Source organism: Limanda limanda, chromosome 10 (assembly GCF_963576545.1).
Source record: "Limanda limanda chromosome 10, fLimLim1.1, whole genome shotgun sequence".
Classification (NCBI taxonomy): domain Eukaryota; kingdom Metazoa; phylum Chordata; class Actinopteri; order Pleuronectiformes; family Pleuronectidae; genus Limanda; species Limanda limanda.
The window spans coordinates 16,485,520-16,510,349 of NC_083645.1; the positions used below are offsets into that span (position 1 = coordinate 16,485,520).

The 24,830-nt window shown below is 43.0% G+C and overlaps 2 protein-coding genes across 5 annotated transcripts; both read right to left on the reverse strand.

Moving 5' to 3' along the window:
* Nucleotides 1-582: 582 nt before the first annotated feature.
* On the reverse strand, nucleotides 583-15,788 carry fbxw11a (F-box and WD repeat domain containing 11a). 2 transcript variants are annotated; one of them, XM_061079642.1, is made up of 13 exons: nucleotides 15,660-15,788; nucleotides 11,201-11,269; nucleotides 10,261-10,480; nucleotides 9,892-10,078; nucleotides 9,514-9,604; nucleotides 8,824-8,961; nucleotides 7,031-7,149; nucleotides 4,579-4,828; nucleotides 3,322-3,440; nucleotides 2,877-2,987; nucleotides 2,705-2,783; nucleotides 2,097-2,261; nucleotides 583-1,929 (listed from the first exon to the last, which is right to left on the reverse strand). In XM_061079642.1, the coding sequence occupies exons 1-12, from the start codon at nucleotides 15,699-15,701 to the stop codon at nucleotides 2,100-2,102; spliced, it is 1,587 nt and encodes a 528-aa protein (XP_060935625.1). In that variant the 5' UTR covers nucleotides 15,702-15,788; the 3' UTR covers nucleotides 583-1,929; nucleotides 2,097-2,099. The 2 variants fall into 2 exon arrangements, with proteins under 2 accessions (XP_060935625.1, XP_060935626.1); XM_061079643.1 differs by lacking the exon at nucleotides 15,660-15,788 and adding an exon at nucleotides 15,197-15,261.
* Nucleotides 15,789-17,249: 1,461 nt separating this feature from the next.
* Nucleotides 17,250-23,980, reverse strand: LOC133011710 (eukaryotic peptide chain release factor subunit 1). Of its 3 annotated transcripts, none has more exons than XM_061079547.1 (11): nucleotides 23,858-23,980; nucleotides 23,371-23,481; nucleotides 21,975-22,150; nucleotides 20,730-20,869; nucleotides 20,447-20,585; nucleotides 20,128-20,318; nucleotides 19,816-19,945; nucleotides 19,535-19,708; nucleotides 19,354-19,418; nucleotides 19,108-19,255; nucleotides 17,250-17,978 (listed from the first exon to the last, which is right to left on the reverse strand). In XM_061079547.1, exons 2-11 carry the CDS (start codon nucleotides 23,454-23,456, stop codon nucleotides 17,896-17,898), a joined length of 1,332 nt encoding a protein of 443 aa, XP_060935530.1. In that variant the 5' UTR covers nucleotides 23,457-23,481; nucleotides 23,858-23,980; the 3' UTR covers nucleotides 17,250-17,895. The 3 variants fall into 3 exon arrangements, with proteins under 3 accessions (XP_060935530.1, XP_060935527.1, XP_060935529.1); XM_061079544.1 differs by having other exon boundaries at nucleotides 23,854-23,980; XM_061079546.1 differs by lacking the exon at nucleotides 23,858-23,980 and adding an exon at nucleotides 23,594-23,684.
* Nucleotides 23,981-24,830: the final 850 nt, after the last annotated feature.

Below are 24,830 nucleotides of genomic sequence, written 5' to 3' on the forward strand. Positions count from 1 at the left end.
GCGATAGCGGAGTTCTCGAATAAACACAACTCTAAGGCAAGAAAACACCTCACCCAGGTTTGGTTGGTGTGAGATGAATAACTGTACACACATGCTTTCACAATCTAGGATGTGAACAACCTCTTTTCTCATGTTCCATCCAGATACCAGTGCACATGTAAACACTGGCCAGAAAACATTCAAATCAGCATATTATGAAAATAAAAACATAAAAACACTAAAAGCTTCACTACCCACCCTTTCCCTGAGCTTTCAGTTGCACCTTCCTCCATCGTATTCATCCCCAAATGATGTCTGCTGAGTCGAGTTGCTGCTGGAGGAAAACACTCAAAGATACAAGATGTTCCAGTAAAATCCAGTCACATGATCAGGAGTTAAAAACCTCTTTTGACAAACAATTCTCTTGTTTTCATTTTCAAGTATTCTTGTCAGCAATCCAGAAAACTGAGCGGTTTGTTCCCTGTAGTTTGAAGAGGAGGAGGAACAGTCTGGGAACATGTCAGATACAGAGGCAGCATAGGACACAGACACATGCACGCCCACACACACACACACTCGCACACACAGACAACTAGACTCTCATTCATGTTACAGTTGGCTCAACACTCCACCACTGTCAAGTACTTTATTCACAATAAGGTCATTTTCTTCTTTAAAAAATCATTTTTAATATACAACACAATTTTTGACAAGACAACTCCGTTTACAGCTAAATTTGAGCTCTTGAGTTCCAGCTTCTCTCATAACCAAAGCAAGCACGTAGATGATGGGAGGGAGAGAGAGAGAGAGAGATGGAGTGAGAGGGACAGATGACCAAGGGAGGAAGTTAGAAGAAAGAATGGAGGAAAAAGACAGAAAGAGAGAGAGAGCGTAAGAGAGGGAAAGAGAAAGAGGACTACGCTTAGTATGATGTTGGTACTAAGAACCAAAATACTCAAATAAAATTAGAAAATAACAGTAATAAAAAACAGTAAGAAAGTAAGAGTTAGAGAAAAAAAAAGCAGAGGTGCGCCGGGATGCTGTATCCATGGCAACCTCACATGCATGTCTGTTTGTTTGACGCTTCTGCTCTGTTCGGCCATTTCACATAAGTCCACATACAACAAACGCACTCGAATCTCGAGTGTGCGTGCCCCCCCGTGTTCCAAGCAAGTGTGCATCTCTGGGGGTTAGAGCGAAGGGGGGGAGCGAAGGGGAGGTGGGGCTCGGGGGGTGTCGAGAGAGACAGGGCAGAGTAAGAGGGAGTGAGAGGGAGCAGGGAGGTCATTCCCCAAACATTCTCCCTCGTTCACTCTCTCCGTCTCCCATCCTCCCCTCCTTTTTCTAGAGCTGAGTAAAGAGTCTCTGTCTCCCGCATCACAGCTCCTGTCATCCTCTGTCCAACTGCGCCACTGTGTGTGTTTGTGTGTGTGCGTGTGTATGTGTGTAATATATATGTATATATAAATATATATCTATAAGCGATTCCATATCTGTGGGAACCTGTTTTGGCAGGGGGGTTGAAAACCGAGGAGCAGAAGCTGCTTGAAGTTTCTATCAAAGGGACAAAAGGGAGCTTGTGACTTATATAAGATCTACGGTAATACTGTCATTAGTGTACTTTACAAAACATAAATTAAGAGTTGAAGGTGAACTTCTTGGGAGAGTTGCATTGGTTGCGTAGTCGGGCGTCCTCATCAGTGTTGACCTGTGTGTATATGTGCGTGTCTGTGTGTACATGTCACCGTACTGGGCAGGCCATGGGCACAAGCTTTAGAGTCTGTCAGAACGGGCTGAGGAGGGGTGAGGTGGCGGGGTGCAGGGTGGGGAAGTGGACAGAGAGATGACGAAGAGGAAAGAGAGGAGATGGACTCCTTTTCCATGATGGATGCATCCATCAGCCCATCAGCCCTGGGCTCCTCCAAGGAAGGGTGCAGTGGACGGCGCCACCTGAGGAGGAGGAGAAGCAGTTTCCCAGTCACACACGGGTCCACTCAGGGATCATAAATACAATTATGCACAGCACAGGAAGTAATTCTGTCGACCTCATCGGTAATGCAGGTCGTTACATTTTTACAGGAAGCTCTTTCCAGCCGCGTGTGAGAGTGTTTTTGTACCTGCTATCTAGAAATGTAAGTGTAGGTGCGGGAGGGAGACCGTCCCTCTGACTGCCCGTTGGTTGAGACGTTCAGGAAGTCCCAGATCAGAATGGTGTCGTCATGAGAACTGCTGATGATCTGAAACTCATCGAACTGGAGACGGAACACGCGGCCAGAGTGCTCCTGTAGACACACAAACACATTATAAGGATGGTACAACGTTTGGGATGTCACCATTGAAGCTGAAAGTGCAGGTTGATGGACTAGTGTTGTGCGATTGTTCATTAGCTTCAGAATTCAGTTGTGTTTTTACAGGAACCATTTCCCCATCCAAGACAACAACCACATGAAACTCAAAGTTTGGGATATACTGAATCTCACTCAGGTTTTCATATGAAATTTTAATATGAAAGTAGTTTAATCTTCTATGAGAGAGAATTAAATTCAAACTAGAAAATGGGTTGTCATCTCTTTAACATTCCAGCAGTGGTTAGTTAAAACTTTTTTTTATCCTTTACAGCTGACATTTTTTTAATCTAAATTCATTATAAAAAGTGGCTAAAGACACTTGTGCATTAGCGCCACCTGTTAACCATGTGTCAACACAGTAAATCACAGGTACTCACCACTAGAGTGCGCAGACATAATGTGCTGGCCGGGGCTCGTGGGTCAAGCGCTGCCTGCAGGTCCCACACCTTGATCTTACTGCAGAGTGAAACACGACACGACACGACGTCAGGGACAAATTCAGTCTTTGCGCAAAAAACCCACATGCTAGCATTCATTTATAACACTCACCCGTCGTAGGCGCCGCTGACGATCCTCTTGTTGTCAAAGCGAATGCAGCGCACCAATTCCTCATGACCTTCCAGGACTCGCAAACATGCCCCACATTCTATGTCCCATAACCTGCACAGAGAAAAGCCTCAGTTTACAAACAGCAATAAACAGACTAAACAATGTTTAAATCACCACTCAACAAATTTTTCCAGCTACATTATATAATATTATGTTTTCAGCCCAAGAGGACTTCTGGATGTCTGGTTAAGAGATCCACGATGTTTAAACAGTAAATAAATTGCGAATCATTGGACAAAACGATTTATTTTCTCTTAACAGTAATAATTATACTTAAATACATTAACCATATACATCTTTAGTAGACCGCTAACAATAGAGGCTCTTGTAAAAACACCCTTCTGGTTGAAATATGTTGGTTTGTGTTCAGGTTTCACATGCTTACCGGATTGTGTTGTCAGATGAGCCACTGACCACCAGACGATCTCTGTACTGTAGACAGGCAATACCCCGCTTATGACCATTTAGAGTGCGCACAAACTCACAGGTGCTGGTGCTCCATACCTGCAGGGGGGGGGACAACACAGATAGGTAAGTGTTTGTTTCATTTCACTGTCTTAGTCCATAAAATTCACATCACAATCGGTTGTAGCAGTGCTCTGGTTTCATGAAACGCCGTGGTATGAAACTGATGTTATCCTACTGTGTCCATTTGCCTTCTAACAACGGAATAGGCGGACAAAAATGCAACTGAATAGAGAATGACACGTGTGTCTGAGCATTTCCTTTGTGCCACACACACAAGTAGCAGAGACAATGGCAGAGAGATATCACCTTTCTTCCTACCCCAGAAAAGAAACTTAAATCAGCAGAGTGGGAATAATTTGGATATCCCAAAACCTGAATGTGCTGTTTTTCGAAAGGGGAAACACATCAAGCATGTTTCTCAATCACCTAGAACAACATCGCTCAGTGGAGAAGTATGTGTCTGGTTTATAACTTGGATTCAGACTTAAAAAACATTTAAATGTTCAAATAATGATCCTAACATGTGAGGAATATCAGAATGATTTCCCACATTCTGGATTGTTTGTCTGTTCATTAACTTCTGAGTGGGACACACACTGAAATGGGGTCGATCTGACCCCATGAAGAAACACACAACTTGCCCAACTTGGAGGCTGATATGCATGCGTGCGTGTTGAAGTCAGACAGGATCAGTCTGGGTTTACTTTTATGCAGTTAGAAAACTTGTGAAGAACTATTTTCAGAATTTTTCACAAACAATCAATTGATTGATGAAGAAAATAATCAGCAGATATAATATAGATACTAATATCACAGAACTTTTACAGTGCTATTAGTACTTGTATTTACATAAGGGATGTAAATACTTCCTCAATTTGAAACTGATGATAATAATGATAAAAAAATATTGTATACTGTGATGCCATGAAACCATGCAGATGTGAACTTAACAACAAAATGAAATACAAACAAGTCCATCCCCCTGTTAATCAGTGCCTCTGGGGTTTATTTCAAATTAGACTGTAAATACTGGAGAAAACTGATAAGAAAGAAAACTGTGTCATCTGGTTAAAGGTCAGAGCTCCAAACTTTACCAGTTAAACAACATTTTACAAAACCCTACCCTCCAGCGACTATCAGATATATTTCTTTAGGAGTCAAGTTCTCGTGTTACCTTGATGGTGCGGTCCCCTGAGGCGGACACAATGTATTTGTCATCGAAGTCGACCACGTTGACAGCTGCTCGGTGTCCCACCAGGACCCGACGTAGGCTGATGTCAGTGGGTGAGGCCATGTCCCAAACTGCAATTGAACGGTCCTTGGAGCAGGTGACCATCAGACCGTTGGCGAAGCGCAGGTGAAGCACTGCCTCGTTGTGGTGGATCAGTGTGTTAAGTACCTCACCCGTCATTACCTCCCACACCCTGCAGAGGAGAGAGAAGGAGAGGCGCAGAGGGAAAGAGGAGGAAATGAAAACAGACATAAGGAGAGATGGCAGGGTGGCCAATTGATGAGGGCAAAGGTAGCGGAGGGAGAGAAAGAGAAGGTGAAATTAGGGCAGGAAAGACAAATGGGGATGTTGAATGAAAGGGGATGGGTGAGAGACAAAGAGAGAAGGAATGACAAAGGGGGGGGAAAAGTGGAAAATGACAAGGGGGAGGGGGGGGGGTGTAGGAAAGAAAGATGAGGGCAGCAGGAAGAGTTGTCGAAACGAAATAAAAGAAGGGAGAGTGGAAAAGACATGTAGCGGGAGTGAAGGAAAAGGAAAACAATGGATACATGAGAGAGAATTATGTTTATTAGTTTTACAATGGAGAGTAACTCAGAGTTCACGTACGTGCACGCACACACACACACACACACAAGGCTGTGAGGAACATGTAACTGAACAGCGAATGCAGAAAACACTGGAAAAGCTTACAACCAAATTTAAAAACAAAGTGCCTGTCAAGCTGTTGCTAAGGAAGTGAAGTCACATTTTCCTTGGATACCGCCCAGCAAGTACGGCTGAAGTGTGAAGTAATACGAGAATTAATGTTGAGCTTCTGTGTGAAGTAGCCAAGCAAGTGTCGACATAAACAGACCGGCCAGGTCTTTAAAAAATCTGCAATAAAACATATCCCGCTATCTCTGCTAATGAAAGTAAATCTAACCCACTATGAAATAATAAACTTCAGTGGTTTATATTGCATCTGTATATAGTGTTTTTATTGTCTGACTGTGAGGAGCCGCTGTAGATTGGGTGGGAACCCAACTGTAAACTGGGGGATTCAAAACAGGCAGAAGGTATTTTGTACTGTGAAAAACAGGCTAGAGACAGAAAGTGTGCAGAAATTATAGAAATGTGAAAAGCAGCAGAACCATCTTTTTAGCCTGAAACTAAATTCATAAAATGTGGAAATAAAAGCTATGTTGTACATAATGAAAATAAATAAACTGATATTAGAATTTGTTTTTCCATGTTGTGTTTTATTATATAATTCATGTTTAAATCCGCTGCACTGGATAGGTTTGTGGCAGTCTTGCAGGACATATGGTTAATAAAGTTAAGAAACGATAACACACAGCTGCCATTCATACAAACACTGTCAGTAAACTTTGTTGTGTGAATGAAATCATCACTATATTCTTATTCAAAAAATAGAACCCTCAGGATGAGTGATTTTACTGACACCCATCTTACCTGTTGTGTGATCATAGACCCTAAAAATAAAATCTTTCTATCAAATGACTGTTTTCTCTGTACTGCGATTTAACAACATAACAAACCACCATTGATTCTCACATCTCAAAAGAGAGATGGAGAATATTATTGGTAATTTGTTGAAAAAAAAAGTGTCCCTAATGTTTTCAAGAAAAGTCTATTTGTAAATAAAAACATTGTCAAATCATCTTATAAGCAGCTTTATTGATTTCTCCTTAAAAAAAATATACTTTCGATTTAAAAGAGCAGAATTAAAACTTGCTCTTCTATAACCAGGAAAAATATATTTAAACAGAGTTGCATGTTGTGGAGACAGCTGCCGAATGCAGTAACAGTGAGAAAGGAAAACTCATAGTATACAATATTTAAAATACACTATGGCTTCTTTTAAAGTGAAAAGTGCTTTGTTGATAAGTATGATTTAATATGATTCTTCCATGTCCGACCTGACTTAACCTTCCATTACAAAGCCTGCATTGCAGACACCCCTTTCTTCTGTAACAGAGCCCAAGCTAAATAAATGTTTACATATCTGTTTTTGTACTTTGGTGGTGGAATCAAATGTCTCTTGTACGCGTCTGTACTAATACCTGCTGGGTGATTTCGCAACCCTCTCAGAAATATCAACAGGCTGCATGATTTTTGACTTATAAACTGAATAATATACAATAGCTAGCTTTAGTCTGAGGATAACAAGTAAGTATATATAAATCACCATGCATTTTACGTCTCATTGAGTCTAAAAATAGGTTAGTAAATATGACAGAGTAACAGAGTAAGTCCTATTGAGTCGTTAAGCCTAATAAGCGGTGAGTAACAACTTTCTATTCAGCAACTGGAATCACATTTATTTCTGCTGACACAGCTTTGGCTCCTTCTTTATATTAAACCATGTATTCAGTCTGTGAGACATGTGCCTTACCTGACAGTTGAGTCAGACGACCCGGTGACGATGACCCGCTCATCATACTGCAGACACAACACTGAGCCTGTGTGACCGGTCAGTATCTTCAGACACTCCAGTGACTGCTTATCCCAGATCTGTGAGGAGAAAACACAGCAGCATGAGAGTGAGGATGATGAGGAGGAAGAGGATGAAGGAGGGTGAAGCAGAGGGCGACATTGAAAGAGGGGCACACAGAGAAGAAAAAAGAAGAGAAAAAGAAGAGGTTTTGGAAAAAGGTTGCAGATCTGGGTCATGCCAAGAATGGCCTATTCTTACAGTGTTTACTGTTCATGCCCCATTTCCCCACTGCTGTGCTGGGTTGTTTGTGTGTGAGCAAAAGAGCAATTCAGCTCTACCCTGGATGTGCGTCAGCCTCCTCTAGAACAATAAGACTAATCTGCTCCCTCTCCTCCCCTCCTCTTCTTCATCATCTTCTTCGCTTCTCCCAGGCCAGACAGATAAATGGAACACACAACGGGCCTGGAGCTGAGCCCTTTAAACCTATAATTCACTTGTGTTATGTCTCCGTGTCTGCTGGTTTAGCTCAGCAACGTAGACAATGAGACGATGAGCCCTTCTGAGCCAGAAGAAAAAATTCAATTCATAAATGCACAAAGATAGGTTGGACGAAAACAACCACACACGCAGCATACATTGTTTCTCACAGCTTACACTTTTGGCTCCTTCCACCACTGGTGCTTACATAAATGGGATCCATTTTAATTACTCCTTTAAGTCATTTTGGGTAAGCAGGGCAGACTGGCAAATGTCTACAAAATGTTTTCACCGCCTCAGTAGCCACAAACCAAAAAAAGTTGCGAAACTGGCTCTTATTTATTTTGCACAAATTGAAATGTAACTCTGGCGCTTATGTTGATGAAATAAATCAATCACACCGACTATATTTACATGGAATGGGATATTCCAACTATTGAACCTTATGCTATACAAGACATTCTCCAGTTATGATAAGATGAGTTGCTAAAAGAATAAACCATTAATATTGCTGTTTTACATTTTACAACACAGTTTGATTATGACTCCCATCAACATCCATGCCTCCATACATTCGACCACAATTTCAAAACCACAACCTGAAATAGTTAAATGCACGATTGTACTGTTTATCCTATTGTGTTATTTTGTTCTGATTTTGTATAAGTTTCAACTCCTTGTTATTTTTTTTCCATCTTGTTAACATTGGAAGCCAGTGCATGCTTTGTCAAAGAGTTGGTAACTGCTACATATCACTGTCACAAAGGTTTTTAAATCCCAAAAGGACGTTAAAGTTAAGGTAATCAGAAAGTGCAATTCACAAGGGGGTGTCTTATTTAGTCTATCGTCTTAGTATTGTAACTGTTACAGGTGTCCATGTTAACATGATGACTCTGTGGTGGGGCAGTACATTTGTATTTTGTAAAATAGTTGCACTAACTCAACACGACTTTCACATCCTGATGATTTGCTGTCGTACAGAACAGTGGTCATCAGCTGTAATTCTTGGAAATTAGTGCTTGTTTCAGCAGCTGTCAATGAGAAAAATTAGAAAAAAGGGGAAATTTTACCTTTCATAATAAAAGAAATAATCTATGAAATTGACAGTGAAATTATCTGCCAGTATTCTACCCACCTCTGAGGTAGTTTTGCATCTGAAATGTTAGTGAGGGTGCTAGTGGGTTGCAGTAGCAACAATACAAATAAAGGGGGCCAAGCCATCGCGATTAGATCTCACATTTTCTGAGACGTTTTTCCCATTCAAATACACATACCTTGATGGAATTGTCCCTAAGGCCACTGATGATCTTGTCATCATCGTACTGGAGACAGTAAACCCCTTTACTGTTTTCTGAGCGACACTGAATCCTCTGCAAGTTGTGTCTGCCACACCGCCAATTAGCCTCAATAGTCTGGAGGGACGAGGAAGAAACAGCGAAAAAGATTAACACCAGGAGGCATCCAAAGACTAGATGGTAGCACTGCATACTGTACAACGTAATGTTGTTAGAACTGACAGAAATATGTAAGATCTAGAAAGCCGGAAAATGTTATTAGTATTTTTGCGGTTTGAAGACAATTAACTATAATAATAAACTGTTAAAAATTATCTTCACGTTTGTAGACCATTCTGGCCCAAAAAACAGAACTTTATAAATGTAAATAAACTTGCCAACTATTAATAGTGTAATATGATTGACTAGTTTCCATCTGGTTAATACAATATATAATCAAATATTGTACTGATGTTGGTATTGTTCCTTTTTTTAAATGGCAAAAACAAAGAAAGGCAATGCACTACATTCAGTTTCTCTAAAAATACTCCCACACAGTCCCTACAGACTAAAAATGTTTGCGTTTTAAACATGGACTGAAAATAATATCCGTTGCAATGAAGAAAGCTGTGCTAAATTACTCGAAACAACAAGTGCAATACTAAAATCCATTTAGCTGTTGTGTCTCACCTCTATGTCTTGGATGATCTTGGGATACAGGGAGTGATAGTAGGAGTTGGGTGGGACTTCCGATGTGCGGTTCTTGAACAGGTATTTCTCCCTGGGGGAAGAAAAATATTAGTGCTTTGCCTGCTTTATGTCCACTGGGATTTGTTTTCACCCACAACAGACACTCAAGACAACAGAATATAATCTTACTTCCTCATTCTCTCCTTCAGTCAGGCTCATTTAAAATTCAAAAAACAAGACTAACAATCCAATAACTAAGTGTTTACTTGAAAATCTCAACGGGAATCCTCTTAATTTATACAAGCCTCAGCTATTTATATCTTTATATAATATATGGTAGTAGGATAGGCACCACTATGTGTGTTAGCAAAATCTCACCACTGATGTCGTTCAGACAGGCCTTTCCAGAGCGGGTCGGTGCGGACCATGCGTTCGATGAGCTTCTTCCACAGCATACCCTCCGAGATGACCCTCTGCCACTCCTTACACACCAGCTCTGCCGAGCACAGCGAGCGTGCATCCAGGAAAGACAGGATGTTCTCCGCTATGTGATCCAAGCCTTGGGCTACAGAGAAGGATCAGAGTTAATTTTTGCCTCCAAATTATTACGAGGTAAACTAGGATTTTCCTTTATTTATAAAATCCTATGATTGGAAGGAAATTTGTGCTAAACAAAAACAAACCGCTTAAGTGCTAAACTGTGTCTCATCAGACTGTAGTGTAAATATTGCATTTACAAATGTGTACCTGGCAGCGCAGTAATGAAGTCCCTCTGCAGCATGGGTTTGAGGTAGGAGTTGATGTGGCCATGCTGATAGTGGCACATTCGGGAGATCAGTCGCTCGACAAACTCCACCTGGTCGGCCTCTGACCACTGGTCAAACAGTGCGATGCAGTGTTCTTTCTCCTTCTCATAGTTTCCCTCCGATGGACGCTTGCGGGACCCCACAACAGGACCGTTACTAAGCTATAATGATGAGGAAGACATAAATGTTAGACATTTAAAAATGTGTTGAAAGTTTTTATTATCATTAATATAATATTAAATAATCATAATATCTTTATTATAGTGTAGTGTATATTAATTAAAATACTGAATAAGAAATGTCAGTCGTGTGGGGGAACTTATTTCGGCTGTATCAAAGTATATCAAACTTTATTTCCGCAATTAGAGAAATTGTCAGATGATGTTATGTAATTAAGAGAAACTTAAATCCAAATCCACTACAGTGGAACTAACCTAATGACACGTATGTATGAAATGACTAAATCAGATTAAACTGGGGGCTGTAACAATGGTGCTGTTCTGGGCCTTACAGCACTCTATGCACATAATCAAGTCTTTCGATGTGGTAGAATGGATTAAGTTAAAAAAAAAAAAAATTCAATGCAGTGCATCAGTGGTGTATGTGTGGGAACAGAAGAAAAACATTTGTCCAGAATAAATGTTAATGTCAAAATGAGTGTTGAGTGTTTATTTGTATTATTTCATGAAGCGAACTGTGCACGCAGAAAGAAAAATCTGCCTTCACTGTATATTGCTAATCACAAATCACCACAGTTAACATTACTATATATTTAACTTCATCAATGAGCATGCAGATCTCAACTCTTAGCCAAGCTGTGGTGTCAGATACAGGAACAGTTCACACACCCACATATTACCCTCAAGCGCACACACACACACCTTGATAACTGTGGTCTTCTTTGGCGACAGATCGTCCACAAGGTTCTGCGAGTCCATCCCTGATGTGTTCTGTAGAAAAAGGACAAAACAAAGAAATGGTGCAGGTAAGTGTCTTAGTCTTTTTGTGTCTGTGCTGAAGGCACTGTGAGAACCGGGGCAGCGGTGTAGATAGCGCTGGACACGAGTGCCACAGAGACAGCCAAGGAAGGGTAACTATTATGACTTCTGAGGCGTGCACGCACAAAAACACGTGCATACACACAAACATATGGAGCGAAAAAAACTGAGCTGCAACAAAAGGAATCTATCGGCTTGCTCGTCTGATGTGGGCTATGTAGTCTGGACAGGAAATTAAACTGCAGCATCTTGGGTATGTCACTGGCAGGAGCTCAGGCATGACAGTAATGAAACTCCGGTCAGATAGTTGTCTTACAGCATATATGGACTACAGGAAAAAAACTGAGAGGCAACCGGATCCCAGTCATTTCTATCTTGACTAGAGCCTTAAGTTCACATATCCACAGAGACAGATTAACAGGGCGACCATTTGTCCAGTTCTTATTAATAATTTAAATCATCATCATCTGAAGAATGGACTGTATCTGAATTATTAGGTAAATCGCAAGTTCTTTATGGCATGCAAACTTCTTTGCAAGTCATATTCAATGAGGCAGCCATATCATCTTGTTGCATTCATCATTTCAAACATACACCACCAACATGGAGATCTGTTTTCCTCCTACGGGTGCTTGTTATCTACAGCTTACAGCTGTGACTGAAGATACAAGGGACTAGTTATAAGGTCAACATGAAAATTAGGACTCTCATCAAACTAGCATATACTTGACTCGCACAGCCTTCAAACGTACAACGGATATTCACCATCTAGTCCTATATTAAAAAAATGACCACTCTAGATACTGCTAATTCTCCGACATGAAAACATAGTCAAGCCGTGTCAGAGGGCAAAAAGGGACTACTGTACAATAATCGTTTTCAAGTTCACTCCTAAGTATATATATATATATGTTTTTTCCTAACAGTGTATATACCCTATTCCCAGATATATCACAAGCTAGTTAGGGGGAATGGGACACACAAGGCCTTTACCAAGGAGAGAGTCAAAGCTATTGTATACATTATATGTACAAGGTCAGTCAGAAAATGTCTATGCTGGAGAAAAAGCTAGAATAAAGGCCTGACTGTCTAGTGTAATAGCTCATCTGTTGTTGTTTCTCCAGAAGCTTAAGAATCGTCATAGGTGGTCTCTACCTGAGGCCTCCTTAAAATTGCTATTACTAAATTTTCTAGATATTCTTTTCTAATGAAACAGAGAACCCCATCAAATTTGGATCATAGAGTGCACTGCCAGGCTTTACTCATTTTAGTTATGCATCTAACTCCGTGCTGCTACATGTGGAGAGCAAAACCAACATAGAACATGTTTGTAGTTGCCACTAGAAGATTCACACAAACATACAAACGAAAGGACAGGTACCAAGATTAAAGCAGACAGGACAAGAAGCTAGTTTGCTGGTGTTAATGGTCATGCAGAGCAGAAGAAGAGAAGAAAGGAGAAATAAAACAGACAGACCAGGTTTGGCCAGGCAGGCAGGCAAGCAAGCATGTAGCCTCTCAGAGCTTGAAGGAAGACCCCCCACCTCGGCCCTCACATCTCCAGGTAGAAGGGGAGAAAACATTACTCCTCAATGCAGGGTTATTCTCTGGTACCCCCAGCAGCCTCCCTCTACCCACACCAAAGTACTTTGGAAGTATTTCACCATTCAAACTAAACTGATTATAAAAGAGTCCTGTTTTCATTACAGGGCACAATCACTGTTTGACTTTCTTTTTAGATGTCTGTGACCTAATTTAGATGCAAGAACTGTGATTTAACATGATTATAAAGAAGCCAATTACAGTTTGCACGGCTAAAATTAAGTTTAAAGCAGAGCGAGTATGAGGACACACCAGAGAAGAACCTGAGAGCAGTGTGCTTCCAACAGGGAGGAAAGGACAACGGAAGGTGAGGAGGTGAGACGATGAGGGGAGGGTGAGTGGGTGCATTCCGCACCTTGGTGGTATTAAGACTCATGAGAAGTGGGTGTGGAAAAGTGATGGGTGAGGAGATGGCGAGGGAGGAAGGGAAGGGAGAGGAGGAGGAGGAGGAGGAGCAGCAGAATTAAGAGGAGAGAGGCAGAACCTGGTTGTGAGCCCGGGTGGAGGGGATGCTCTGCAGGCACCTGAGTGCACACAAACTCTCAGCCACCGAGGAGCAGCCCAGCCAGAGAGAGCGAGGCACAGAGCACTGTGTGAAAGAGAGAGAGAGGAAGGGAGGAAGGGAGGAGGAGGAGAACGAAGTGGACAGGGTGAGGGAGGAGGAGACAGGGAAGAGCAAGAGACCAGAGATGGGAAGTAAAGGAAAAGAGGAGGGGGGGGCGGGGGTTGATGAGGGATGTTCAGAGGAGGAAACCAAAGGAGACGAGTGAATGGATGGATCGATGAATGGATGGACAGATGGAAGTGGTGAGTAGTTGTTGAGGAACAAGAGTGTGGGAAAGTGCAAGGAATACAGGAATAATGTGAATGTAAATAAATAAGGTTTGGTTTGATATTGAGGGGAGGTGAGTAGGGACATTATCAAAAGGTGAGGGGAAAAGAAGAAGGAAGGAGGTGGGGGATAGTGAGGGGAAAAACCAGTATTAGAGCTACACACACATTGACACAGTGAGCGCAGGAACACACACTCTTCCACATACAAGATACAGACTGGTAAACACACACACACACACACACACACACACACACACACACAAAAGCATTATTAGACGTGAACTGGGTGGGGATAGGTAGAGGAGAGGGAGGGGCAATGGGATTAATTTGTCAATTATTGCCATTTTTGGTTTGACAGAATCCCGACCCACTGTTCTGCTATCCCCACTCTCATGGGTGGTTAGTGAATAACACTGGGAAGAAAAGAAACTCAAAAATCAAATTAAATACACAGACACAACCCAGACAAATTTCTAACTTTTCTTCAGGACCGGAGGATGTAATTCCTCAAACCCTGCGTTTATGTAAGGCCTAATATTTCAATATGTGAAATCAGAGATGAGGTGTGAAATAGACAACAGCATGTGCTCTTTCTATAAAGTATATAAAACAAACTAATCTATTCCTAACACTGATATATTTTGTGTCATAGTTCCTATCAGGGACTATAGACATCTATAGTGATTGTAGAGAGGGTTATTGAGCAATAATAGGCACACTTCTAACTTAAGAAACAATCAGGCCACACAGGAGGCTTTAAGTCCATAACATCTACAAAACACTGTCGTTTTCTAAGCCTATCTCACTATCGTAGGTCTGCCTGACAATAAAAATGGATTTGTTTGCTTGGGAAACTGAAGGATGTTCTCTACTTCAGATGTGGTGTTTATATTGTCCAATCTGTCAAACTGAGACTAGCAGCAAATGAGCGAAAGGACCCAAACAAGTGTTGTGACCCCATCCCAACCAACGTCTTCCTAGCGACCACTTCGACCCCTGTAATATTAATGTTAGCTGTTAGTCAGCTAATGTTAGCCTAGCTGGCTAGCTCACCGGGGTAGCTAATCATTTCACAAGAAACCCACGTTACATGTTGTCCTAACCTGACCTTACGTGGAGGGAAACTGTCTTATAGCGGTAGTTAAGGTTCCTACTCGCCAAATTAGCTACAACTGCCCTGAGCAATGGACTGTTTGATATGTAAATGGCAGTCAAGGATACTTAGCATCTTAGCACGCTACCTAGGAAGCTAATTGCTACCTCGCCTGTGTGAATGAAAAAGCACAACACTTCCTTCTACGCACTTGACAAATATAAACACGTAGGCAGCGCATTGTTAGGATATCAGCTGGATTCCGTGGAGCTGTGGAAACGAGCCGACTGGTCCGCATGCCAGTCATCGTGTCGGTGGCCCCGAACAAACCCGGGATAACGTGACATTACCCGTGAATTTATGTGCTTCGTCGCCTTCTAGCCAGCGCTAGCCGGATGGCTAAGTATCCGACAGGGCCCAGTTAAAGTGGCGCAGCGTCACCGCAGTGAACGCTACGCCGAGAACCCTCCGCTGTCTCCGGCCGACCACTGCCCATCGAGCCCCTCGTTCCCCCGCTGGTTGCCACTATCAGCCCGGGACCCCCACACTTTACACCTGTCGGGTGATATCGCCTCGGTGTTGTTCTGCTATCCGGCTCGTACGCGCAGGGTTCTTAACAAAACCTAGCGATCATTTCAGGCCCTCCCTCTGATTTCTGGTTCCCCCCCCCTCCTTTCTCCTCCACCTCTCCCGAAAAGCCGCCTCAGCTCGTCCCCGCCGTCGAATCGAGCCTCGGCGCTTCCCCCCGCCCGAGTAAAACACCGATCCAGCCGCCCGCGGAGGTCCGGGGTGCCGCATGGACACGATCCTTACCATCAGCTCCAACGTTTTGTCCTGCTCCATCTCCGGCTCCATGTTGACGATCCCCCCCGAAACTCGCTCTGAAAATGGAAACCCAGCCCTGCGTCGGCGGCCCGCAAATGCAGAGACGTCATTCACTTCGCTCAGACTCACAGCTCCGGTAGGGCAGTGTCACAGGGTGGGTGGGGGATGGGAACGCCCCTGCTCCGGAGGAACCGCCGCCGATTGGACGGATTTTGCCAAAAAGGAGGGTCGTGTCGCCGCTTAGCCTTTTATTGATTGGCTGGCCGTGCTACCAAGGCTTCCCCGGTGACTCCCCCAAACAAAAGGGCAAATGGATGAAGATGCTGTTGCTATCCTGAAGAGGAATACACTAAGGCGAAATCAATCATCCGCATAGCTTTGCTGGGAGATGCTGCAGGATGTTTTCAATATGTCATATGAGACCGAGAGGGAACGGCTTTTTAAATCCAGCTCCAGAAGCTGAGAGGTGAGAATGTCTGTAGCTTTGAGATTATACGGTCAATCACAATTCAAGAGATGAGGTATGGGTGTCAGCTTCAATACATTTACATCCAGCTTCATATTTGAGCAAATCCACACAGGATCATGCAAGATTTGAATCAATGCAATGGAATAAGTAGAGGGATGATACAATGCAACAGTCATTACATCAGGCTCCTATTCCAAAAGTCAGGGTTACAGAGTTCACAGTGCATCTTTGCAGAATAAATCCCAGAAGTTCCCGCTCAACAAGGATTCATGCAAGGGGTCACACTCCAGGCTTGATTCAGCAAAGTAACCCAGAAAGCAGTGTCCCTGCCATCCTTTACCTTAGTTCACCTTTGCTGGTGCTATCCAATGAATCCCAGGTGAATGAGAGAAACGCGGTTGACAGTAAACTCACTGTTTGAATTAGTCACATCCCAAGTCACAGATGAATTCACTAGAAAAGTTTAAGCACTATATTGTGCAGAATGTTTTGTTCCAGTACATAGTTCTTTGAGAATTTTACAAAGTGTGCTCCATTTACCTCAGCTTTTTCTGGGAAACAATTATTTAAAAAAAGGTTGGGCGTTTGGTGTATTTCATTACTTTACAGCCCTTTCATCAGTTTTTCCCAAAGCTTGATAGATAACTCAAGTTCATCTTTGAGTCAAGCCACTGGCAAATCTAAATTTCTAGAAGATTAAGTATTACACTAAAAACTGTATCCACAGGAACGCATTGAAAAAAAAGTAAATTTTTGAACCCAATTAAAGCACTAATTTACAGGAGTAATCAAAATATGTCATAGATGAAAACTGGCAATATGATTCAATATGTTGTTTTATGAGAAAACATCTTATATCAAGCAGGACACTAATGAATAGCTTTATAAAAGTACTACATTACTTCCTGCAATTAAAAAATAATTTAGCTCCGATACGAGGTGGATCCTCACGAATTCCCTGAAAGCAGTCAAGTGACCTCATCACTCACACAGGACCATCAAAACATTAATTTCTCCATCGTCAGGAAAGCAGACAAAACATCATCCCTTCCAGGTACAGACAGACAAAAAGCACAGGGTTGAGACCACAGCAGATGAGGAGGTAGAAATGGTTTTCAGCAGTTCAAATTTAATACTTTGTCCCCCTTTCTCTACAGAAACCCAGGTAAAAAAAATCCCCCACTCTCATAAAATACAACAGCAGCAGTTACCAGTAAAAAAAATGAAATGCAAAAAAAAGAGAGAGAAAGCATAGAGGGGAGAAGAGAGAGAGAGAGGGTAGGGAGATGATGAGGCAAGAAAAGAAAATATATTTTCTATATGTGAGGAGTGAGTCCAAAGTCCATCTTCAGACTGGGTTGGGGGCAGCGAGGAATCTGGGAACTTGCTGTTGTGTTCATTCAAAATGGAGGGGAGGAGAGAAAAAAAATGAACAAAAATGAGTCGAGTCCAATCCAACTAGGGGAAGGAACCAGCACTCTAAGGCAGGGATTTATTCAGGAAGGGCTTTCTCCCTCTCTGGATGAAAAAAATCTCACTCCTCTTCAGCCTGCAAGATGTATTTTCTTTTGTGTACAGATGAAATGTATGTGCAAGTTTGTGTATGCAACAGGTTAATTGGAAGGTGTGTCTGTCATATATATGGTCAACACTGTCGCACCTCTCACTTGCTGCAAGAGAGGTGGCATTTTTCTTTCCTTATTTCTTCATTCATTCCTTTGCTTTTTTTCTCCCAATAAATCAGTCCCCGACTACCTAGTAGTCATCCAAATCAAAGATCACATCGTCCGCTCCTTGATACTCCATGCCCTGGAAATCCACCCTGTACCGCAAGATACCTGAGGAACACAGAGATAATAGATTAGCACGGGTAATATGATGGCCAGTCAGCTTATGTCATGTTTAGTTAGATTCTGGCAGCATTAAAGGAAGAATGTGTTAGGATAAGCTAAGCCTCGTTAGCTTTTGGGGAGAGAATATTACTTTCTTAAAAGTATGAATTCATGAAATTCTCTCTCTTCTTTTTTAAAAAGGACTACTTACGGGTTGCAAAACCAGCATAGTATTAGATTTTAGACAAAAGAGGACATTTTAAAAGAACTGCAAATACATTCTTTTTATATTTTTCGACCATCAAAAAATTCCTCAGTTGTCCTGCTTTATGTTCTGGTATTTCAACTGTTCACAGAATACAAAGGTTCTGCATGACTGACACAAATACCTATGTAGCAACTCATCCGCACAGTTTGAACAGGCCTTACCTGTAGCAGGAAACCATGTTACATATATGTTTAATTCTTTGACTTTTTGAATTTTGAATTTATAACACTGATGGTTGGCAAGATGATGAATGTACTTCTAAAGATAAATCCTAGGAGCCAATGCAATGTCAGTGCTCAGATAGCTGTGGTTGTGTTTTAACCATTTGTTCTCATATCTGGTCCAAAATGGCATCTTTTCAGCATTTATCAGAGCTATTTCTCCTACATATAGGTTATAGTGCTCTGCTGATAATTATTATTAGCAAGAGACATTCTTGCAGTATATCCGAGTCTATCAGTTTCTTAATAGTTGCTGATATCAGCAAGGAATTAATGTTGAGTAGATCATCTTGAATTTAAGAGACATACAAAATATTTCTTAAAAAAAAAAATATATATATATATATACATTTTTCTTGTGACAAGCTTATGTGGCTGAAGATTGAGAGGCTTTGTTTCCTAGATTTAATCCGCTGACAAGCAGTCCTGAGGTAACCTTCATATTTTGCAACCCCCACTTATTCAGCATGAGAGGTACAGAGGACAGAGACTGACCTCTCCAGTTTAAGGGCAGTACATCTACTCTCTGCGAACTTGAAGGGAATAACCACTGAGCTGCACATGTCCTCCGTCCCCTCTAACTTGATGTTGTATAAATGTACTATTTCAGGGTCATAGACACTGGCGTAAACAACTGTGTGCTCACCCCCGATGCCTCCAAAGCCCTTGACGAACTGGGACCCTTCCTGGCTTTTGTCTGTTACTATCTCCAGCGTGGCTCCGAATTTCTTGTAGTTGTTGGCAAACCACTCCAGTAGTGGCATACTCTCAATCAGCTCATGTTCCTGCCCCGTCTAGAAAAAGAAAAAAAAAAAGAAGTCAGACACATGTCATGATCCTTAATGGGTCCAACTTCAATCCCAGGGATCTGTCTTTTCTTTGCAAAGCATACCTCCTTGTCTGTGAAGTGAGACTTGTCTTTCTCCTGCTCCGGCGTTAAGTACAAGGTCTTCTCAGCTGTAATTCAACAAAAGAGGGAAACTAAAATTACAACATTTCCATAACATTGTAATCCTATTTATAATTTAAAATAATCTTTCAGCAATGGAAGATACTGTTTATGGGTTGTGTACCGTTCTCCAATCCGTTGCTCTCAGCCCCGTGCACACGTAGAATATATCGCATGGTGTCTAAGTTCTCGTAGACTATAAGGATTTCCACCGCTCCCATTTCCAGGCCTTTGAGTGTGTCCTCCACACCGAAACAGTACTTCCCCGTGTCCTGACTGATCTCATCAAAGTACCGTCCTATACAGAGGAAGAGGAAGTAGGAAAATCTCAAGCACAAAAAAACAAAAAGCTTTGTTTTTCTTCAGCTCATGCTGGTGACACCTGTAATCAGCCCAATGACTCACCTATGAGCTTCTTCTCCTGGATGAACTTGACATTAGAGAGAACCTCTGCTGAGAGCTCAATAGCTTGGTTAAAACCATTCTCTCCTCCGTAGGAGATGTCCACAAGCTTCAGAACCTTGGCTTGTAACCTCTATAGAAACAAACGCACATGAACGATTAACCATTGAGATATACACACAAGTATAAAGTGCAAATCAGAAAAACACACAATATAACCAGTCATTTAAATGTGTTAACCATATTTTAATTGCCAATATATCACACAATAAACACCAAGCACTTATTTTTGTTAGAACACAGAGACAGACTTACTGGGTCAAACATGTCGGACTGACTGAGTTCTGTCTTGAAGTCGGCAGAGCCAGCCAAGACCATTCCTGCCACATTGACTTTGTCGTTGGACACGAAGAGCTGAACAGCCGTCTCAGCCACTTTTCTCACATAGTTGTGCCTCTTCTCCATTCTGAGACGAGCAAAACGCAGCGCAGACTGTCCTCCTCTGCCTGAGAGAGAGATAAAAGATGCAATCTTTAGAATCTGCTTGGCTGAGGGCAAAAGTAAAAGCCAAAACAAACAGTAATATTTATATATTCTCTGCAGATCCCAGCTTGTGAGCGAAGTGGGTCATTACCGTGCTTCTTGGGTAGGTCCACAGTGAATTTGTGCAGCACTTCTCTGGTGTTGCCCTGTAGTGTGCCAAACAGCGCCCCACTACCGTCGATCACGATGAAGCCAAACTTGCTGTCATCAGAGAGCAAGGCCGTCAGTGCCTGTATTAGGAGAGGGAGTGAAGAATGAGATCATGAGAGTGTGACAGAGTGCAAGCAAGATACTAAAAGAGAACTTCCCATCTCAAGAATCTTTTCTACACGAAAATATATCATCTAAAGACACAGAAAGCTAACAGCTCTCACCTCGGTATGGAACTTGTTGTCACAGAGGTACAGGGAGGTGTTGATTGGCTTAAAAGGCTCAAAGTCGATATTGACTTTCTTCTCCTTGCCTTCCTCTGTCACAATGGTCCCACAGTACACGACCAAGCCATTGGGGGGCACTAGAAAGAGAAGTGAGAGGTGATTAGTATCAAGAAATTGCAATTGTACAGATGCATATATACAATACAATGTTTCTGCAGGAGAGGCCAGAGGTGGAACACATTTTAGAGAAGTGTTAGGACAGAGACACTGTAAAGAATCATCAAGCTCTCTGACACTCGTGTATGTCATTGTGTTGGTTGCCTTGTGAGGCTTTGAAAATGTCCAAAGTTCTCCCTGGATTGTTCGGGTGTATGTTATAATGTATGCACCGACATTCTGGCTGAAGGTAAGACACACGCTTCCTCAATGTTTATAGCCACTTTCATTTATGCTGTATTTGATGCTCAAATCAGATTCTTCAGTCTGTGCACTACACTCACATGTAGTACACAGTGTAATGGTTGTATTCCGTCGTACAGTGCATCTATTCTAACTGAGTTAACAATCCCAAATTTGACATGTCCTTGCACACTCACAGTAAAAGGCAGTCAACGTGTGACTGCAATTGTCATCTGCCAAATGATCTGCTTACTTGATGTAAAAAGGAACATTTGAACTGTACTGTAAAGCACTTTATGTGGTTACCAAGACTAGAAAAGCGCTACATAAATACAGACCATTTACCACCCTCTCATTTACTAGATGGTTAGGAGCTTGACATGGAGGAATAGCATTGTAATGAATGGTTATGTCCAATCAATGCGTTTGCCGTGGAAGAAATATAAGATTTGCAAGCCTGGAGAGATGTTGGATGAACACATTTATAATTTGTAGATCAATCTAGAACTACTGTAACAGAAAAGGTGAACTACTGTAACAGAAAAGGTGATCATGTTTGTAAATCTGGAATGAAGTGTACACAAGCACACAAATCTGATGAAATCTTCTGTTGTGGGTAATTGTTTAGCTCGTTTGTCTCATCCACTCGTATGTCTTTAAAATAGTAACATTATAATGTCAAATATACACCAGAGCTGACTCTCCTTCACTGAGAACATGAGGATACAATTTATGTTAAGACACTGTGGTGGGAATCAGTTCTGTCCAGCTAACTCTAAAAACCCAAAAAAATGTCACAAGAAGTGAGCAGGTTATATTTAGGGTTGGCCTTGTGACACGTACCCTTGTTGTAGAGCTTTAGTCTTTGCTGTACAGAGGTGATGGCCCCGAGGACAGACAGCCTGTTGACTCTGCTCTTGATGTTGGAAGCGGTGCCAAACTCATCAGCCAACATCTTGGCCACTCTGGAAATCTGGTCCTTAGGAGGGATGATAAGCGAGATCATACTGGTGCCATTACTAAAGAAAGAGAGAGATATGATTTCATGTTAGTGTATTTGTAAACAAGCAATGTCTAACAATACTTACTTCTGTGACCAGCATAACACCACAGTAACAATTCCCCATGCCAACTATACACAACTTCAACTATTTGGAAGTGCAACTTGGACCGGTCTCTTCATCGTCATCAATATAAGGCCACCTCTTCCACATGCCAGAAATCCCCATGAGTAGTTCTGAACAGTTGAGGGTGAGCTCTCAGTCACAGTAAACTATCTCTGCCCTTGAAGCCAAGGACTGAGTTAAAGTTGTGTTGCTACACAGTTGTCCTCCATTCGATTGTTGTCTCAAAGGCAAAGCATGACAGTGCTGGCCGATTAAACACAAACACACAAACCGGCGCAGGTAGCAGCAGCTGGGTGAATGTAGGGCAAATGGTCAACTGTGTGTAACATGGCAGGCAGTGGAGCACAGGGCAGCACATTCTGCTCAACACTAGACGGCAAGCTGGGAGCCAGTGGAGCAGCTCCCACATCTCACATGTCGTGTCTGACTATTCAGCAAGGCCACAGTGTCCCTACCGGCACACAAGCCATCTGGGTTTCTTTCCCCCTCACCACCATGTAGCAGCCAAACTTTAAAGCAACGCCGAGTCGCCGGGCTGCCATGAGGCTAACTAACCCACTGTGTGTTCAAGCAGATTTGACACATGATCTACGTGTACAATTGTCGCGCAAACGCCATTTACAGTTGTGAAATACGTCTGGAGCATGTGGAGGGCTGTAAGCTAGCCGGCCTAGCATTTACCCATCAGCGTGCTCGATACAGGCACCGATGGCGGCCTCTTTCCAGAGATGACGTTTATTAACGGGACTCGTTAGCAACACTGCTAACACTACAGCTAGCTAGCGGTGCACTCTTTGTTGGGACTGGAGGCGACCCACCGCTCGCTGTCACCGACACCACACAACGGTGGGCGGCTCGAAATCCACAGTCCTCCACATTAAAACTGTCCCCGACCTCCAGACGAGACCAAATGCGCCGGCAGCTAGCGGCTAGCAGTTAGCACGCTAAGTTGCCCAATGCTAAGCTAAGCTAACCACTCCCAAACTCGGCCGCACTTCTCCGATCTCCAGCTGTTGCGGCGGTCCACTTTCACACCATCAGCCGAACCCACACAGCCCGGTGCCCGCTAACCCGGCCACGGCATCGACCCGCCCCGCCAATCGATCACTTACCCGCGGGCAGCCTCCAAACTTTTGATCAGCTTCTTGATTTTCCATATCTCCACGTTCCTGTCCGCCGCGCTGGGGTCGTCCGCCATCTTTCTGCTGTAATCGCTTCAGCACCTGAAAAGACGTGAAAAAGAGGAGTAAGACACATGCGGTGAGCCGGGCAGGAGCCGGGTGGTCCCCGGGGCCAGATGGATCACTCGTGCCGGCTCGTGGGGGGGTGGAGTACCTCTCCAAACTAGCGGCGCGGCGTCCGATAAGGCACCTGACCGGAGCGGGCAGCTGGACTGACCGAGAGGGAAAGACCCTGCCCGGCCTCCCGGTGTCAGTACAACGCGTGGAGGAGGAGAGGCCTACAGACCGCCAGGCCCTAGCGTCCGCCCGGTTCTTATCTAACACGACCTACTTTCCCCCCCGAGCCCTCAGAAAGCACATGGAACCCGGCTGTCAGATTCCCGTCCAGCGGTAGAAATGGAGCCGGTACGTTACCTGCCTCGGACAACGCCGCTCCGCTCTCAGTCTGCTGCGCTACGTCGGCTCGGTGGTCCGAGGAGTGACGTTGCCTTCCCGACCGGTTCCTCTCTCCTCCACGCCGCGCCGCGCGTGGTGCTAACGACGGGGCCGCACATGTGGGAGGTGGTTTGAACCGCGGCGTTCACTTCCTGGAAACCGCATAGAAACCAATCAGATCCCTCGGCGCGCCTGGCAATCAAAAGGATCTAAGCAGCCATTGGACAGAAGCGACCGAGCGTCATCGAATCCGGGCGGGCGTCTGCCGCCGTGCATTGTGGGACTTGTAGTTGGCAAGAAGACGGACCCGGCTCCGGTTGAAGTACTAGATTTAGCAAAACAGAGATTTTTTGAATTGGTCCCGTAGAAATTTTTACGTTGTTACTAAATAATTATTGCGATGTTTGGAGTCGTTCTTTACACCTGTTGCATCGTAGTTACTTCTTTTCATTAATATGTACTATTTAGTGAGAACAGGGACATCTGCTGGCCAGTGTTAGATAAATCAGAATCAGAATTATTTTATTTACCAAGTATATTTGCACATACAGGAAATTGTCTTGGTGTGGTTGTTGCACTGTACATAAAACAACAATCGGACAAAAAACAACAATATATACAGTAAGAACAATATGTTATGGGCACGTAAATTCCACACTTTCCCCCCCAAAACATTTCATTTCTGGTTCTTAATGTGATTTCGAGGCTGATTACACACATCCACAAAAATATTCTGACATCAACCCCCATCAAAATTACCGAACTACACAGATTGCCTCTCGTTCTTGTTGACCTGATTCATCGGTTTTTTTTCAACTCACCCCTAATTAAAATGTTTTGTTTCCCTCAGCACAATCTGTCTGATGAGGTTAGTTATGTGAAACAAAGCATTACAACAACAACTCTCACTGGGTTTAAATTATGTCCAATGGGAGACACATTCAGCCTGCCTTCAG